The following is a 19,062-nucleotide window of genomic DNA, read 5'->3' as shown; positions in this document are numbered from 1 at the left end:
TACTACTGTTATGGCGATTTTCTATAGTTTGAAATCTGTGTTCATATTGAGTTCATTTGCTACCCAGAAAAAAAAGTACCATTGCTAAGAACTGAATGTACTTTTCAGTAGTATGTAACTAAAAGACACTGCCTGTCACACACTGATGACAGTAGCCGGCTGTTGTGGCCGAGCGGTTCTAGGCGCTTCAGTACGGAACCACGCTGCTGTTATGGTCGCAGGTTCGAGTCCTGCCTTGGGCACCGATGTGTGTGATGTCCTTAGGTTAGTTAGATTTAAGTAGTTGTAAGTCTCGGGGACTGATCACCTCAGATTGAAAAAATGGTTCAAATGGCTCTGAGCACTATGGGACTCAACTTCTGAGGTCATTAGTCCCCTAGAACTTAGAACTAGTTAAACCTAACTAAGCTAAGGACATTACACACATCCATGCTCGAGGCAGGATTTCTAACCTGCGAGCGTAGCGGTCTCGCAGTTCCAGACTGCAGCGCCTAGAACCGCACGGCCACTTCGGCCGGCAGAGCCATTTGAACCATTTGAACTCATGACAGTATTCAAAGGGTATAATATAGTGACCTCGAGTGCTCACACCATTTCAAATGAGAATCGATGTTTATTCCTAGAACATGTAGTATACACTAATCAGCCAGAACTATCTATACAAACCCTTCCAGGTGAAAGTAGCGTCACCTGAAGAGGAATGGCTGTTAGTCAAACACACGCACGGTGCTTATAGTAGTGAGCATGCTGTCCGTTTGTAGAACGGGATAGGCGCGCGATCCATCTGAGTTTGACCGAAGGCAGACTGCGATGTCTTAGAGGCTCGTCACGAGAATTTCGTAAACGATGAGTTGGCGGGTGTCCGAAGAGTGTTGGTAAGTGTGTTCAACACGTGGCGAAACCAAGATGAAACCGCTTCCAGACGTCGCGGGGTTGGGCGGTCACAGCTCATTAAAGATGTCGGACGTCTTAGGCTGGACAGAATGCTAAAACAGGACAGGTAGCGAAGGGAACTAACATCAGACGTTACACTGGGGAGAGTACAACTGGGTCTCAATACATCGTCCACAGAAGACGCCTAACGATGGGCCTCCGCAGCCAACGACTCAAGCATGTGCCAATGTTCACACAACGACATTGACAACTACGACTGAAATGGGCAAGTGGCCATTGGCACTGGACGCTGGCGCATTGGCAGAGCGTTGCATGGTCTTACGAATCCAGATACCTTCTTCATCATGCCGTCGTCTTCCAGGGGAACAGCTCCTTGACATCTGAACTGAGGGAGGGAGACAAGCTGTCGGCGGCTCCGTTATGCTCTAGGAAGCGTCCACGTGGGCATCAGTTGGTCCAGCGGAGTTGGTACATGGCACAATGACGGCCGGGGAGTATTGTAAACTGGTTGCAGGCCACGTACACCCCTTCGTGATGATCATCTTTCCCGACGGTAGTGGCGTTTTTCAGCAACCTAATGCGCCGTGCGATAGGGCCAGCAGTGTGACGGAGCGATTCTAGGAACACGTTGACGCGTCCCATTTGATGTGTTGGCCCCCCAGCTCACCAGATCTGATCTCGATCGAACACATCCGGTATGTGATTGAACATAGCGTCAGAGCTCATCGCTCTCTTCCCGGAATTTACGGGAATTATCTGTGTGTGCAGATGTAGTGCCAGCTCTCTCATTCTTCCATGCCACTACGCGTCACCGCTGTTATCCGTGCCAAAAATGGACATACCGGCTGTTAGGTAGGTAGCCATAATGATTTGGCTGATCAGTGCATGTTATCTTTACTGTTTGTATCCTATCTGCTTGGTATAATCTGAACTTGTCATTAACTGCGCCTCTCATTCCCGATGCTTCTACGTTATTCAATCTTTTGGGCTGCAGTATGAAAAGCCTGAAGGTAAACAAGGCGGTGACGAGCAGCGAGTAGCGCGGGGAACACGAGGCTCGGCCGTGTAAGTGCAAGCAACGGAGCGCGCGGCGCGTTGTGTTATCTCCGAAAGCCGTGACGTCAGGGCACAACCTGCAGGCTGCTCATCCGGGTGCGGGCGGCGGTATATAGCCGCGGCCGCTGGGGGAGCATCGCACTGTCGCAGCCATGGCAGCCGTGTCTGCGGTGCTCAGCGCCGCGCTGGCTCTGCTCGCCGCTTTCAACAGCGCGCACGCCGGCCAGAAGTTCAACTACACCACCAGGTACATATAGGTTACGGCTCCACACGATCACTACGTTTACGGACTCCGTGAACTGACTCCCATGCTCCATTTTGATTGCTCGTACAAACTCTCCAGTGGCGCGTTGTCTGTTTACTTTCATCTCAGCGTCTTTTAAGACACTTGTTCAATTATTTTTCTGACGATTCGCCCGCACTGCTGGCTGCATTGCAGGCGGCCCACAATAGAGTGTGACTCTTTGACAACTCCAGCCACTTGTTCTCGTGAAATGACAGAAAAATCATTCAACCAATATCCGGCGAAGATGCTGATACAAGAGCTCCACACTTAACGATCAAACACCTAAAGCGATCCATACCTAAAGGCTGTAAAGCTGTACAGGTCACACCAATACTCAAAAAACGAAATAGGAACACTACCCTTAATTACGGACGCAAATGACTGACGTATATTTATAGTAGGATTTTGGAAAATATATTGTGTTCCAATTACCTCGAAAAAATCGAGCTATTGATACGTAGCACGGAATCAGGAGATACCGTTCTTGTGAAACACGACTATTTCCTTATTCTTCCCCAGTGCCATATGAAGAGTATCTCAAAGTGATACTTCAAAATTTCCAGGAGGCTTTTAACATCGTTTCTCGCAAGCAGCTTCTAATCAAAATGCTTGACAATGGCGTATCGTTTCTTTTATGCGACAGGATTCCTGCTTTCCTATCAGAAAGTTCGCAGTAAGCAATAACTGACGGGTATTACGGGAAGTAGTATCTCTGTAATGACTGAGTGGAGAAACCAAACAGCCATCTTAAACTGTTTGCAGATGATGCGTGTCAGTTAACGCCTAGTCAAGTAATCGGATGATCAAAACAAATTTAAAATAGTCGTGACATCTGTATGTGCGAAAACTGTCAATTCTCTCTGACGAGGGAAAAGCGTAACGTCATCCACATTAGTACTGAAAGAAATCTGTTAAATTACGGTTCTTGTACATATTGTGTACTACCCGTCTTTCCCTACAGGTTACTCCTGTTTTTCACGAAATTTCGAACATCTTACACCATTCTACATCATCGAATGGTTTGTCCAGGACGACGAATTCTATGTGTGTCTTCATTTTTCTTCAGCCGTTCTTCCGTTATCGACCGCACCTTTAGAATTACTTCAATGTGGCTTCATCGTTCCTAAAGTCAAAATAATTTTTTCCACTTTTGTGCGTATTATTGTCAACTGCTTGGATGCATAGTGGATAACCTGAGTTTTCGATAGTTCTCACACTTATCTGACCTAGCTATATCGAATTTGTGTGGAAAATTATTCCCCGAAAGTCGGATCTCATATCGCCAGTCTGTTATATTATACATACCAATTCGAGTCGTCGCTTGATGTTCACTTCCCCTAATGATTTTAGAAAATCCGGCGGAATGTTGTCAGCCCCTTCTGCTTTATTTGATTTCAAGTCTTCCAACGTTCTTCTGATTCTGACACTAATACTGGATGTCGTATGCCTGCGACATCGACTCCAGCAACCATTTTACCTTGGCTTCCCAGCACTTCAACACTTCGAGTGCTGTATAATATATATAAAGTATGTGGAAGAAATTGTCAATTCTTTATTTACAGTGGAATATTCTCTATTATTTTAAAACTACGAATTACATCTTGTGTGGACGGGTAAGCTACACTTTGTCGGTCATGCGCCATATTATAGTATAAAACGGAACAAGTCTTATGCCATGGGACATACGATATTTGCGTATTAAATTAAATTCATTAATGTCTTCGGAATTTTACCATCCTGACAAATTTAAATTTGTGTTAGACTGCAGTAGTGTTTTTATAACATTTCTACTTCGTGTCACTTTCTTATAACTGATGTGTAGTGTAACAACAATGTAACAAATATCCTATTAAATACGGCACTGACAAGATTTCCAAATTTGGAAAAATCTTAGTTTTCTGGAATAAATTTTTTAATTTCAGATATAGAATGCAGCCCACAAAAAGCGAATTCTATCTTCTCAGAATGGAATAAGAAAATATATTAAACTTCTTACATTGGGCTGGCTAGAAGTCAAATTCTAAAATGTGTTCCCAGGTAAAACTATCTCTCGTAGTGATTCTACTATCCTACACATTCCTGGACACCAAAGCATTTGCTGTGTCGTAGACCACATTCAGAAGAATGTAATGTGTCATCCTTGCCAAATTATCATTCCTGCGTCTACACCCACATCTTTACCTGGATTAAAATTCGAAACGACTCATGGCATAAGTAAGTACATGGTTTCAATATTTATTCATGCAACTTAATCCACAGCCACGGAGCTCAGCCGCCATTAACAAGGACAATTTAACAAATTGTGCTTAGTTCCGTTATGTGGTTTCTTTGTGGAGTGAGAAGACAGCAATGAATTACACAGATGCCTGTAAGCAGACGTTGTTCTCACACTCCAGAACTTCAGTACACGCCGTAACATAACCTACCCTTTGCCACACATTAAAAATGTGTCTACAACTTTTTGTAGTGTAGCCCACACATTATACATCAAAATATTTCTGCTTGTGCTGAAGCCGGACGTGGGATAATGTTTAAAGGTGGAGACTCAGAAACTAAGGTTTCCTCAGCTTTTCAAGCTATAGTATGCAACCCGACGACAATTTGTAATGACAAATGAATGTGTTTTTAAATCAAACAGCCCATTAGTAACAGAAAGCACATGAGCTCAACTTCTGTGTAACCCGAAATTATAAAAAATACCATCTTGAATCTGTTGTCACACTGTGTGTAAGTTTATAACCACCGCTCACCTTCAGAATCATTGCTTTCGGATCTGCTTGACCTTTCGAGAATATTTACAATTAAAATGTAAATATACAGTATATTTATGAACGCTATCTTGTAAAGTAAAGGTATGCAGGTAAGTGCTCGCTCAGGATCGCTTGATATTAGGGCGATGAATCATTTTTATTTGTTTTCATCGTCAGTACCGAATCAAAACATTCGTAACAACATCGAAATCTTTTTTATACTTTTGCAGTAGTTTCTACAGTCCTTAGCTCTTTTTTGAGCTTCTGTCTGTATCGGTGTTCCACCACTAGGCCTCGATTATTGTGTAGAGTCATCGAGTCCAGCAACAGGTAGTGCGTTATTGTCTGTGCCGATGCTTCTTGTCTTTCTGCCGCCAGTACTGATGTTTACACTAGGTCGGGTACACTTTACGGAAGCTGAGACTGTCACTTGCTTGTTTTAAGCAGCTTTGAATACAGATTTCCTTCTCCTATTAATGGTCATGCCTTCATGTATTGTTACTATACAAAATTTTCTTTTTAGCGTCAGTCAGTCCTCGTTATTAGCAAGGAAGGCTTCTTTCTATACTATATATAAGTGTGTCCACAGTAAAACAGTAGCATGGAGGTAAAATTTTGCAGTCTCTCTCGTCGCACCCGAGTTTTGGTGATACGAGGCCTGCACCGTCAATGCGATGTAACCACAAGGCTTCGTTGGCTATTCTTTCCGGAGGAACTCCGCCGGCGGTCCTCTACAGGGAAACACGCTGCTAGCCCTAAGGCACTCATACTTCTGTTACAAGGCTTTGGCTCCGTCACTCTTCAGCTGAACGCACACACCTTCCTCTTTTCCCTTACGACCAGGCCTTAGAAACATGTAGTACTGACCCCCCGTCTTCACAATCTCAGTCTCCTGAAGTGAAAAAAAGCCCTAGGGTAAGGTGACCGGTTTTGCATTATGGCACTAGAATATGACTCCGGATCTTGTAGTTTGACTTGGAGGCGCCACTATTTTGGTGTCATTCTATTTCTTCATTCCTTCTTATCATACGTACAATCTTCAATAATCTATGATAACTACTATAATACAGGGTGATTCAAAAAGAATACCACAACTTTAAAAATGTGTATTTAATGAAAGAAACATAATATAACCTTCTGTTATACATCATTACAAAGAGTATTTAAAAAGGTTTTTTTTTCACTCAAAAACAGATTCAGAGATGTTCAAAATGGCCCCCTCCAGACACACGAGCAATATCAACCCGATACTCCAACTCGTTCCACACTCTCTGTAGCATATCAGACGTAACAGTTTGGATAGCTGCTGTTATTTCTCGTTTCAAATCTTCAATGGTGGCTGGAGAGGTGGCCGAAACACCATATCCTTAACATACCCCCATAAGAAAAAATCGCAGGGGGTAAGATCAGGGCTTCTTGGAGGCCAGTGATGAAGTGCTCTGTCACGGGCTTCCTGGCGGCCGATCCATCGCCTCGGGTAGTTGACGTTCAGGTAGTTACGGACAGATAAGTGGCAATGTGGTGGCGCTCCATCCTGCTGAAATATGAATTGTTGTGCTTCTTGTTGGAGCTGAGGGAACAGCCAATTCTCTAACATCTCCAGATACTGTAGTCCAGTTACAGTAGCACCTTCGAAGAAAAAGGGACCAAAAACTTTATTGGCTGAAATGGCGAACAAATGTACAACTAAATGAAACTTTATAGCTCCCTTAATTCGCCGACAGATAGTGCTTAGCTCTGCGTTTTGTCGTTGCAGAGTTTTAAATTCCTAAAGTTGTGGTATTCTTTTTGAATCACCCTGTATTTGCTGATCTCTGCATTGTTTTTTGGTCGACTGGCCCCAATGTTGAATGCTAACCCTTTCTGTAAATATTAGCATACATCTGACTACGTTGTTTTGTCACCTGCCTCAGTTTTTATACATTCTTTTCATATTTTGCCGTTGATTGTTGATTTTGAGAGGGGACCAAACAGAGAAGTCATCGCTCCCATTGGGTTAGGGAAGGATGGAGAAGGAAGTCGGCCGTGCCCTTTCAAAGCAACCATACCTCATTTGCCTGAAACGATTTAGGGAAATCATGGAAAACCTAAATCAGAGTTTGAACTGTCGTCCTCCCGAATACGAGTCCAGTATGACAACCAATGCGCCACTTCGCTCGATTATCTCGACGTGTGTAGCATTCCTCGGTCAGTTGCACATTTGTTCATTAAACTTAGAATATCTTTCTGTTGCATACTGTTCTGGCGTAACTACAAGCGCCGGAACAAAGAAGAAGAACGCAAGACCAGAGAAGGAGGTGAGACGACGTCGGCCAATAGCCCGCTGACAAGGACGTCACCAGGAAAGAAGCAGCAACTGGCCGAAGTGATTGTAAGGGCCGCTCCTGCCAGACTCGGCCGAACGTTAGTAGACAGTATTCGCAGAGTAGCAGCACGGCCTAATAGATAGGGCTACTAGAACATTTATATATGACCCGTGGTCTAGGGATAGCGTCTTTGATTCATAATCAAAACGTCTTCGGTCCCGGGTTCGATCCCCGCCACTGCCAAATTTGGATAAATAATCAGCATTGGTGGCCGAAGACTTCCGGCGTAAGGAGTCAGCCTCATTCTCCCAACGGCCTTGTCAAAGAGGGCGGAGGAGCGGATAGAGGTTCAGGGCACTCTCTTGTCCTGGGGGTGGGAAATTGCCCATAAAAGCGGAAGAATCAGCAATGATCAACGACATGAGGACGCAGAAGGCAATGGAAACCACCGCATTAAAGACACGTAACGTGTATCCACAGGACATGTGGCCTGTATTTCAAGAAGTGTCATGATGATCTCTCTATTGGCAAAAGATTCCGGAATGGTCCCCCATTCGGATCTCCGGGAGGGGACTGCCAAGGGGGAGGTTACCATGAGAAAAAGATTGGATAATCAACGAAAGGATAACGTTCTACGAGTCGGGGCGTGGAATGTCAGAAACTTGAACGTGGTAGGAAAACTAGAAAATCTGAAAAGGGAAATGCAAAGGCTCAATCTAGATATAGTAGGGGTCAGTGAAGTTAAGTGGAAGGAAGACAAGGATTTCTGGTCAGATGAGTATCGGGTAATATCAACAGCAGCAGAAAATGGTATAACAGGTGTAGGATTCGTTATGAATAGGAAGGTAGGGTGTGTTACTGTGAACAGTTCAGTGACCGGGTTGTTCTAATCAGAATCGACAGCAGACCAACACCGACAACGATAGTTTGGGTATACATGCCGACGTCGCAAGCTGAAGATGAACAGATAGAGAAACTGTATGAGGATATTCAAAGGGTAATGCAGTATGTAAAGGGGGACGAAAATCTAATAGACATGGGCGACTCGAAGAAGAAGAAAAGGTTACAGGAGAATATGGGCTTGGGACAAGGAATGAAAGAGGAGAAACACTAATTGAGTTCTGTAACAAGTTTCAGCTAGTAATAGCGAATACCCTGTTCAAGAATCACAAGAGGAGCGGGTATACTTGGAAAAGGCCGGGAGATACGGGAAGATTTCAATTAGATTACATCATGGTCAGACAGAGATTCCGAAATCTGATACTGGATTGTACGGCGTACCAAGGAGCAGATATAGACTCAGATCACAATATTGTAGTGATGAAGAGTAGGCTGAAGTTCAAGACATTAGTCAGGAAGAATCAATACGCAAAGAAGTGGGATACGGAAGTACTAAAGAATGACGAGATACGTTTGAAGTTCTCTAACGCTATAGATACAGCATTAAGGAATAGCGCAGTAGGCAGTACAGTTGAAGAGGAATGGACATCTCTAAAAAGGGCCATCACAGAAGTTGGGAAGGAAAACATAGGTACAAAGAAGGTAGCTTCGAAGAAACCTCGGGTAACAGAAGAAATACTTCAGTTGATTTATGAAAGGAGGAAGTACAAACATGTTCCGGGAAAATCAGGAATACAGGAATACAAGTCGCTGAGGAATGAAATAAATAGGAAGTGCAGGGAAGCTAAGACGAAATGGCTGCAGGAAAAATGTGAAGACATCGAAAAAGATATGATTGTCGGAAGGACAGACTCAGCATACAGGAAAGTCAAAACAACCTTTGGTGACATTAAAAGCAACGGTGGTAACATTAAGAGTGCAACAGGAATTCCACTGTTAAATGCAGAGGAGAGAGCAGATAGGTGGAAAGAATACATTGAAAGCCTCTATGAGGGTGAAAATTTGTCTGGTGTGATAGAAGAAGAAACAGGAGTCGATTTAGAAGAGATAGGGGATCCAGTATTAGAATCGGAATTTAAAAAAGCTTTGGAGGACTTACGGTCAAATAAGTCAGAAGGGATAGATAACATTCCATCAGAATTTCTAAAATCATTGGGGGAAGTGGTAACAAAACGACTATTCACATTGGTGTGTGGAATATATGAGACTGGCTATATACAATATGACTTTCGGAAAAGCATCATCCACACAATTCCGAAGACGGCAAGAGCTGACAAGTGCGAGAATTATCGCACAATCAGCTTAACAGCTCATGCATCGAAGCTGCTTACAAGAATAATATACAGAAGAATGGAAAAGAAAATTGAGAAAGCGCTAGGTGACGATCAGTTTGGCTTTATGAAAAGTAAAAGGGACGAGAGAGGCAATTCTGACGTTACGGCTAATAATGGAAGCAAGGCTAAAGAAAAATCAAGACACTTTCATAGGATTTGTCGACCTGGAAAAAGCGTTCGACAATATAAAATGGTGCAAGCTGTTCGAAATTCTGAAAAAAGTAGGGATAAGCTATAGGGAGAGACGGGTCATATAGAATATGTACAACAACCAAGAGGGAATAATAAGAGTGGACGATCATGAACGAAGTGCTCGTATTAAGAAGGGTGTAAGACAAGGCTGTAGCCTTTCGCCCCTACTCTTCAATCTGTACATCGAGGAAGCAATGATGGAAATAAAAGAAAGGTTCAGGAGTGGAATTAAAATACAAGGTGAAAGGATATCAATGATACGATTCGCTGATGACATTGCTATCCTGAGTGAAAGAATTAAATGATCTGCTGAACGGAATGAACAGTCTAATGAGTAGACAGTATGGTTTGAGAGTAAATCGGAGAAAGACGAAGGTAATGAGAAGTAGTAGAAATGAGAACAGCGAGGAACTTAACATCAGGATTGATGGTCACGAAGTCAATTAAGTTAAGGAGTTCTGCTACCTAGGCAGTAAAATAACCAATGACGGGCGGAGCAAGGAGGACATCAAAAGCAGACTCGCTATGGCAAAAAAGGCATTTCTGGCCAAGAGAAGTCTACTAATATCAAATACCGGCCTTAATTTGACGAAGAAATTTCTGAGGATGTACGTCTGGAGTACGGCATAGTATGGTAGTGAAACATGGACTGTGGGAAAACCGGAACAGAAGAGAATCGAAGCATTTGAGATGTGGTGCTATAGACGAATGTTGAAAATTAGTTGGACTGATAAGGTAAGGAATGAGGAGGTTCTACGCAGAATCGGAGAGGAAAGGAATATGTGCAAAACACTGATAAGGAGAGGGGACAGGATGATAGGACATCTGCTAAGACATGAGGGAATGACTTCCATGGTACTAGAGGGAGCTGTAGAGGGCAAAAACTGTAGAGGAAGACAGAGATTGGAATACGTCAAGCAAATAATTGAGGACGTAGGTTGCAAGTGCTACTCTGAGATGAAGAGGTTAGCAAAGGAAAGGAATTCGTGGCGGGCCGCATCAAACCAGTCAGTAGACTGATGACAAAAAAAAAAAAACATTTATTAGTGATCCACAAACTGTGTGTCAAACGTGCATGAACATGATATATAGCAGAGGACTCGGATTTATGTTGCGTGTCGCCCATCGCTTGCGACACCATTGTTATTTCAAAGTTAATAATGGTCAATCTGCTGTATTGAAATAAAACTACTAATATTATTTGCTTGAACTGTTGTATAGCATTCCGAGAACGCAACATTCCCTAAGCACCCTATACGTAACATGTGGGCAGGACCCCCATACATACAATGACCATCATAACTTTGAACTACTGAAGTTAAAAACGAAGAAATTGGCACACGTTGGCGTCCGCGGTAGCCGAGCGATTCTAGGCGCTTCAGTCCGGAACCGCGTGACTGCTACGGACGCAGGTTCGAATCCTGCCTCGGGCTTGGATGTGTTTGATGTCCTTAGGTTAGTTAGGTTTCAGTAGTTCTAAGTTCTATGGGGCTGATGACCTCAGATGTTCAGTCACATAGTGCTCAGAGTGATTTGAACTATTTGGCACACATTATAGATCCACCTAACATCATCACAGAAATGAAATTAAAAGAGTTGAATAACAATAAATACAGTTATAATATGTAACTGCATAATATGTTTACCATTCGTAATCTCTGTAAACTGAAGAAGTTGACAGCCATACCTCATTACTTGGAACGAACCCAGCTTTCCTGTAGAACGTATCAGGGAAACAGGAAGAAGTAATACTCAGAGTCTCCATTACAAAGATAACATAATTCTCTTATACGCTCTGTTCATTTTACTATCAATCTCAGTTGAAAGAACCCATGGTATTCCGGTAGAGAGTAAGGATTTACCTAGAGGAATGTGTTTAACTTCTATACAGAATGGACGTCTGATTAATGTGTAACAATCCGGCACAACTAGGCACCTCAGGATCACACGTGGCTCATTTTTTATGTCCCTACACTGACACATGCAACAAACGTGGCCACCCTGCAATATGCCGTTCTTCTTCTCATCTTAGGTGGCAGAAAGTGGCAAAATGTGGGAGTGGGTCTTTTTTCCAGCTCAGCTAATTGAGTGTAAAAAAAAATAGCGGTGGAGCTCTTCCTTCCAGCGTGTTCGAGGTGTGGCTCTTCTTTTCAGCTCGGGCAGGTGTGCTTCACTCACAATTATGACACAGTCGCACATCATCCAACAAAATTGTCCCAAAAATGGTGGTACCACAGGCGTGGTCTCTTCTACTTACCTCACAAGGCCACTACAGCTTTGGTCCCCTCCACCTACCTGGCAGCAGTAGCCAGTGCGGATCTCCTGTGCTCCACCTAGCTGGCCACCTGGCGGCTCTGCTCACTCCAAACACGGGCACAGTCGATAGAGATCTCTCAGTCCGTGTACTTCGCTAGTGGATGATGCCTGCTCCGTCACTGATGCCCTTCTCAGGTAGTGTCGATGCCTCTGCCCCAGCATAAAGGAAAACGGTTGAAATGGCTCTGAGCACTATGGAACTTAACTTCTGAGGTCATCAGTCGCCTGGAACGTAGAACTACATAAACCTAAGTAACCTAAGGACATCACACACATCCATGCCCGAGGCAGGATTCGAACCTGCAACCGTAGCGGTCGCGTGGTTCCAGACTGTAGCGCCTAGAACCGCTCGGTCACTCCGGTAGGCGCCCCAACATAATAGCTCATAAATCATGTACTACAAGTTCATATTAACCACCGATTCCGCCATTATAACTGAATTACTTCGATCTTCTACAATTTATTATGTAGCTTCAGTGCGCTTGAAACAAGTACAGGAACGCTCCATAGTAGATGGGAGAGAGGATGCGAGTATGGGAGACGAATGGGTATGGGAAACTTGGAGGGAGAGGGGCTAAGGTGACCTTTAGGGGGATGGGTAGCGTGAACATAAATTGTGACCTTGAAGGGGGGTGGGAAATCGGACTAGCGTGATACTGACAGCGTCAGGTCACCTTGAACTGTCCTGAAAACTACCTTCAACTTCCACTCACGTTTGATGCTCGCTGTTTTCTGCAGAGTGTTGTTTTTTGGTGCTACGACAAAGTCAACTAATATTCAGCTAGATATGCCCGTGAATGCTGTCCTCACGTCGAGTCTATTGGCAACAAAAAAAAAAAAAAAAAATGGTTCTAAGCACTATGGGACTTAACATCTGAGGTCATCAGTCCCCTAGACTTAGAACTAATTAAACCTAACTAACTTAAGGACATCACACACATCCATGCCCGAGGCAGGTTTCGAACCTGCGACCGTAGCACCAGCGCAGTTCCGGAATTAAGCGCCTAGATCCGCTCGGCCAGAGCAGCCAGCTTATCGTTCTAAACAGACAATTTACAAAACAATTGAGAACATCGAATTCACAACATCTGCTGCGGACAAGAAGAAGAATACTTTGAAGAATACTGCTGCCACTGCACTTGTCGATGGACCATGTCTGTTCTGTGGATGCAGACTTAATTTTAGCATTGACATTAACGATTCTTTTACACATGGTAATGGTTGGCTTACAGTAGCTATTGTACGAGGTGGTACTGGAGTTCCTAACGTGCCTGGCCTTGAAAGTTTTGTAGACAGAGACATTATTGCCTACCGTACCTATCACATTGGAGAACTTGCTAGTAAAGACTTTGGTAAATCTGTGTATATGTCACCTTCTGCATTGTCATTGTATACTCGTAGCAAGAGAAAAATATCTGTAAATGAGTCTGTATTTATTTTGATTAAAAGGTAAAGGAGTGTGTGAATATGTAAAATTTGTTGGAAACTGTACTTTGTATTTCCATAAATAAAGTGATCTGTAGCGTAGCTGAGAACCGGACAAGGGTACATCACGAACCGGGGGCTCAAGGAGGCAACAGCATGTTCCATGTTAAAGTTCTTATCGCTTGACCTTTGACCCCGCCATTGCCCACTACAGGGTTACGCAACGTGGCGGCGCGCCAGCAGCGGATGGTGTGTCGTTAGTAAATTTCTCGTGAGAGTATAAACAATATATTTGTGAAACAACATGCGCTTTTAATGTTAGTTTGTTTTCTGTGTTTGTTATTTTCTGCCACTGGTAAATTCTTTAAATTCTGAAATTATCATTAATGATGTTCCGGTCCCAATGATTCCCTTCTATCTCTTATCTATTTCTGCATATAAATACTGAGGAAGCCATTGCATGATGAAGGGTGCTCCCTGTTGTATCCTTAGTCATACATGGACCGACGAAAATGTGCTGTCAGTCACTCTGTTCAGTTACATAAACAATTCCGAGAAAAGTTGAAACTAGAATATTCTAACAAAACTATTGGTCTGAAGTGAGACCGAACGGCATTTCCATCATCCTTGTAGTATTTCACTAAGGGGGATGTTTTCTGTGATACTGATACTGATACTGGATCGATTTTCTTACGAAAATTTTATTTTAGTAAAGAAGATTTTACAGCTGCTGAAGACTATTAGTGTTTGCAGCAGATTTCCTGCTTAAAATCCTGTTGACTTAGCCTTGAATTTTTATTGCTGAAGCGCAGTTGCACTCGGTAAAATCTCTAACATTAAGCATTTTTTTCCATTTTTACTTTCATTGATGGCACTTCAGAAACAAGGTAGTTGAAATCTTCATTAGACATCCTGCAGAAATTTTCGAATTTTTCACATTGCTCTGTTAGTAAGTCTGCCAATAAGTGTGTGCCACAATCCATACACCATTAACAAAAAATCTCAACAGCTATATCAAATACCCATAATTTGCAAATTATACTGTATATTTAAATTTTAAAAAGTATATTATGGAAAAAATTACTTTTAACTGACTAGTACCTACGCGCCTTGCTTTTAAGTAAGCGACACAATCAACAATCCTCTTCTTGTTTTCATCTTCTGTCTTAAACATAATTCCATATGACCGCACTGAGAAGTCAGCTGTACTTATAACGAGTTCTGAATAGATATCCATCTCGTAGAACTACGTAACGACGAATTTTCGTAGTTCCGAGAGTAAATCGATACACGATAACGTGGGTATACTTGCATCAAAGCGCTCGCCATTCGGCGAGTAGTCCTCGACACCACGCCATTCGATAAGCAATTGTTCAATAACCGCCGAGTGACGTACGTTCGGTGCTGGCTTCAGATGAGTTGGTGAACTGCAGTAGGGTAAGGTTTCAGCTTGCAGGCGTTTTTTGCTGCTTTGATCTCTACTGACGCACTATTTACATCTAAAGTTGCTTCGAACTTTAGGTGTCAAATACGGCCAGCTTTACTGTCTTGGTGGTGGTCAGTGAAGAGCAAAATATTTTCTTCCCTAACTTGTTTCCATCTCTACAAGCCTGTCGTATGCGAGAAGTTTCAGTGTCCTTTACTGCACGTCTGTGGAAGTGGCCAACAAAGTGCGTGACGTGGCTGACGCTACGCTTGTGTGTTGTCAGCGACCTGTTTGACCACCTGGTGCAGCCGCTGTGCGCAGAATCCTCGACCGACGACGCGTGCTACGGCTGCTTCACGCGCTACGGCATGATGGTTCAGGTAGCGTGCATAGCTTGGCAGACACAAAAAATATTCCAACCTGTCAGAAGAAAAGAGATATCATATGAAATACAAACAAAACAATTTTTTGACAGGAAGTAAATCATTATAAACTGTCCTTCAAGAGACAATAATTCAAACTACAAATAGTTAATTGACATTTGTATTTTCACCAACACTTATTTGCTTACCTTACTATTTATTTTCCGTTAGCTTTCTAGACACTGCGGAAACATTGCGGATAGAAGAAAGTTACTACTGAAAATCTTGAACAGCTCCGTTGCTACATAAATTGCAGCATAATTTATCACTAAAATTTGTATGAAACTAAATTACAATTCCTAATTCTAATGCGTCCTGGTATCAGCAAAGTCCTTTGAGTACGTCAAGTGCAAATACGAATTAATTGCTCTGCTTAACTTCAGAGTTGTCATTGGTTCCCTGACAAACAAATGTTGCTAAAGTACATACATAAAAAAAAGTTTTGCATCACCCCCGTTCCCAGAACTCCCGAAGATAGACTTTGACTGTGGATATTGTGTCACAGCCACAGTCACTTTGAGTGTTCAGAGATGTCACTAAACCCGCCCAAAGATGTAAACAACCACGCATAAGCAGCGCCTCTTAGACGGAAGGGCTCCGACAGCCGATCAGTTCGAGTCATTTCACCAACAAGGAGGTATACGGCTATTGCTGCCTATAGTTCAACCATGCCTAGACGCTCAGTACCGCGGTTCGATAGCGCCCGTATTGTTACTTTTTGCTAGGAAGTGTTTTCAAGGGAAGTGTCCCGGCTTCTCGGAATGTACCAAATCGATGTTGTTTGGACATGAAGGAGATGCAGAGAGATAGGAACTATCGATGACATGCCTCGCTCACGCCGCCCAAGGGCTACAACTGCAGTGAATGACCGATACCTACGGATTATGGCTCGGAGGAACTCTGACAGTAACGCCAACATGTTCAAGATTGCTTTTCGTGCAGCCACGGGTCGTCGTGTTACGACTCAAACCGTGCACAAAAGGCTGCATGATGCGCAAATCCCGACGTCCATGGCGAGGTCCATCTTTGCAACCACGACACCATGCAGCGCGCTCCAGATGGGCCCAATAACATGCCGAAAGGACGGCTCAGGATTTTCATCACGTTCTCTTCACCGATGAGTGTCGCATATGCCTTCAACCAGGCAATCATCGGAGACGTTGATTGGAGGCAACCCAGATACACTGTCCAAAGAGTGTAGCAAGACGAGGTTCCCTGATGCTTTGGGTTGGCATTGTATGGGCCCAACGTACGCCGCTGTTGGTCATGGAAGGCGCCGTAACGGCTGTACGATACGTGAATGCCCTCCTCCGACCGATAGGGCAACCATATCTGCAGCATATTGGCGAAGCATTCTTCTTCATGGACGACAATTCGCGCTCCCATCGTGCACATCTCGTGAATGACTTCCTTCAGGATAACTACATCGCTCGAATACAGCGGCTAGCATGAACCCTATCGAACACGCCTCTGACAGACTGAAAAGGGCTGTTTATGGACCACGTGACCCAACCACTCTTAGGGATCTACACCATATCATCGTTAAGGAATGGGACAATCTGGACCAACAGTACTTTGATAAACGTGTGGATAGTATGGCACGACGAATACAGGAATGCATCAACGAAAGAGGACGTGCTGCTTGGTATTAGAGGTACCGGTGTGTACAGCAATCTGGACCACCACCTCTGTATGTCTTGCTGTATGGTGGTACAACATGCAATGTTTTCATGAGCAATAAAAATGGGGGAAATGATTTTATGTTGATCTCTATTCCAATTCTTTTGTACAGGGTCAGTAACTTTCGGCACGGAGGTGATGAAAAACTTTTTTCTTTATGTGTGTACGTTATCTAATAACACATAAAATCTAACAGTCTGCTAATAATAATAGAATTTGCCTTACCTGATCTTTCCTTTTTCTGAATTTTATTTACAAATGTAGCACTGCTACGGTACATCACTTCTGCATTGTGACATTTAAAACTGCATTGATGAATCCTGAATGAGATTTTCACTCTGCAGCGGAGTGTGCGCTGATATGAAACTTCCTGGCAGATTAAGACTGTGTGCCCGACCGAGACTCGAACTCGGGACCTTTGCCTTTCGCGGGCAGATGCTCTACCATCTGAGCTACCGAAGCACGACTCACGCCCGGTACTCACAGCTTTACTTCTGCCAGTACCTCGTCTCCTACCTTCCAAACTTTACAGGAGCTCTCCTGCGAACCTTGCAGAACTAGCACTCCTGAAAGAAAAGGTTCGCAGGAGAGCTTCTGTAAAGTTTGGAAGGTAGGAAACGAAGTACTGGCAGAAGTAAAGCTGTGAGTACCGGGCGTGAGTCGTGCTTCGGTAGCTCAGATGGTGGAGCACCTGCCCGCGAAAGGCAAAGGTCCCGAGTTCGAGTCTCGGTCGGGCACACAGTTTTAATCTGTCAGGAAGTTGCATTAATGAACATAGTCACATGAACGCAGTCCATCCATTACAACAACGGTGCATAAATCAGATAGTTGTCAATATAAAAAGACAGGTTAAAAGGAAAGCTCATTTTCCAGCTCCTCCGCTGTCCCCATAGGTTACTTTTATAGACGAAGCGTATCTTCTATTGTCAACTGTATCATGAAAATGTGTTTCATTGTACCAAAGGACGATGCCAACCTTCCAACAGTCGGACATACAACAAACACTGAAACTACAGACATCGGTCCAGCAGAGAAACAAATTGCGTTAAAGCTTTCTGAGCTCCCTGAACATGAAGTACATTCCAGCTACTCTATTCAGTACTAACAACCTTCTTTGCTGTAGCTGAGTAAATCTTCTTTTTCTTCTTCCGGGTCACGGAAATTTTCGACCGTATGAACCATTCTGGCTCGAGACACTTAGTTCAGAATTTTACGTTTTCGTTTCTCTTCCTTCTGCCTGACCCGAAAGAGAGAAATTATATTTCCTTAAAAAGTATTTTAGTGTAAACATCTTTGCTCTATCATATTTTCAACCGTGCGGGGTAGCCGCGCGCTCTAGGTCGTCTTGTCACGGTCCGCGCGGTTCCCCCCTTGGAGGTTCGACTCCTCCTTCGCGCGTGGGTGTATGTGTCGTCCTTAGTGTAACTTAGGTTAAGTAGTGCGTAAGCTTAGGGACCGATGACCTCAGCAGTTTGGTCCCATAAGACCTTATAACAAATATCCAAATTTTTTATCATCTTTTCAGAGCAGAACTACAAGTACGTTTTCATTTACAGGCTCCGGATGCATATGAAGAACTAAAAAAGTGCGCGAGAAAGTATCTGAATGGTACGTCATTCGCACAGTGTCAGGCAGTGGTGAGTCAACAAATAATTTACTTAGTGATGACAGTACATAACTTTCATTGCACCATAGTGAGCTTATACTCAGAATACAGCCACAGTGAGACAGTTCCAAAGCGCTGTTCAGTCCATGCTCCATTACGCAAATTATTTTCTGCTTTGCTTTGCTTTGAGCGTTTTATAAATTTAGTCGATTGCAAGGTTTGAATTTCGAACTATTCGTAAACAATGTTAAAGCCGGTTCCCATCACACCACAGTAGTTAATTGGTGGCGGGGGCTTGGCAAGCACTTGGATAGGTGACTATCTGGATCTTCTGAGCGCCGTTGGTAAGTGGGTCGCACTAAGCCTGTGTGAGACCAGTTCAGAAGCTACGTGCTGGGAAGTAGCCGCTCCGGTTACGAAAACTGACAACGGCTGGAAGAGCGGTGTGCTGATCACAGGCCCCTTCATA

The 19,062-nt window shown here is 43.5% G+C and overlaps 1 protein-coding gene across 1 annotated transcript in view; it reads left to right on the top strand.

The window, feature by feature from the left end:
- The first annotated feature begins 2,102 nt into the window (after positions 1-2,102).
- Positions 2,103-19,062, top strand: part of LOC126419192 (uncharacterized) — a 30,764-nt gene continuing 13,804 nt past the window's right edge. The window contains exons 1-3 of the mRNA XM_050086364.1: positions 2,103-2,197; positions 15,169-15,265; positions 18,544-18,624. Of these exons, the coding sequence (XP_049942321.1) occupies positions 2,103-2,197; positions 15,169-15,265; positions 18,544-18,624 (273 nt within the window). The remainder of the gene's footprint in view (positions 2,198-15,168; positions 15,266-18,543; positions 18,625-19,062) is intronic.

Source organism: Schistocerca serialis, chromosome 1 (genome assembly GCF_023864345.2).
Source record: "Schistocerca serialis cubense isolate TAMUIC-IGC-003099 chromosome 1, iqSchSeri2.2, whole genome shotgun sequence".
Lineage (NCBI taxonomy): Eukaryota > Metazoa > Arthropoda > Insecta > Orthoptera > Acrididae > Schistocerca > Schistocerca serialis.
Note: the sequence above shows the minus strand (reverse complement) of the source record. Positions and strands in the feature narration are given on the sequence as shown.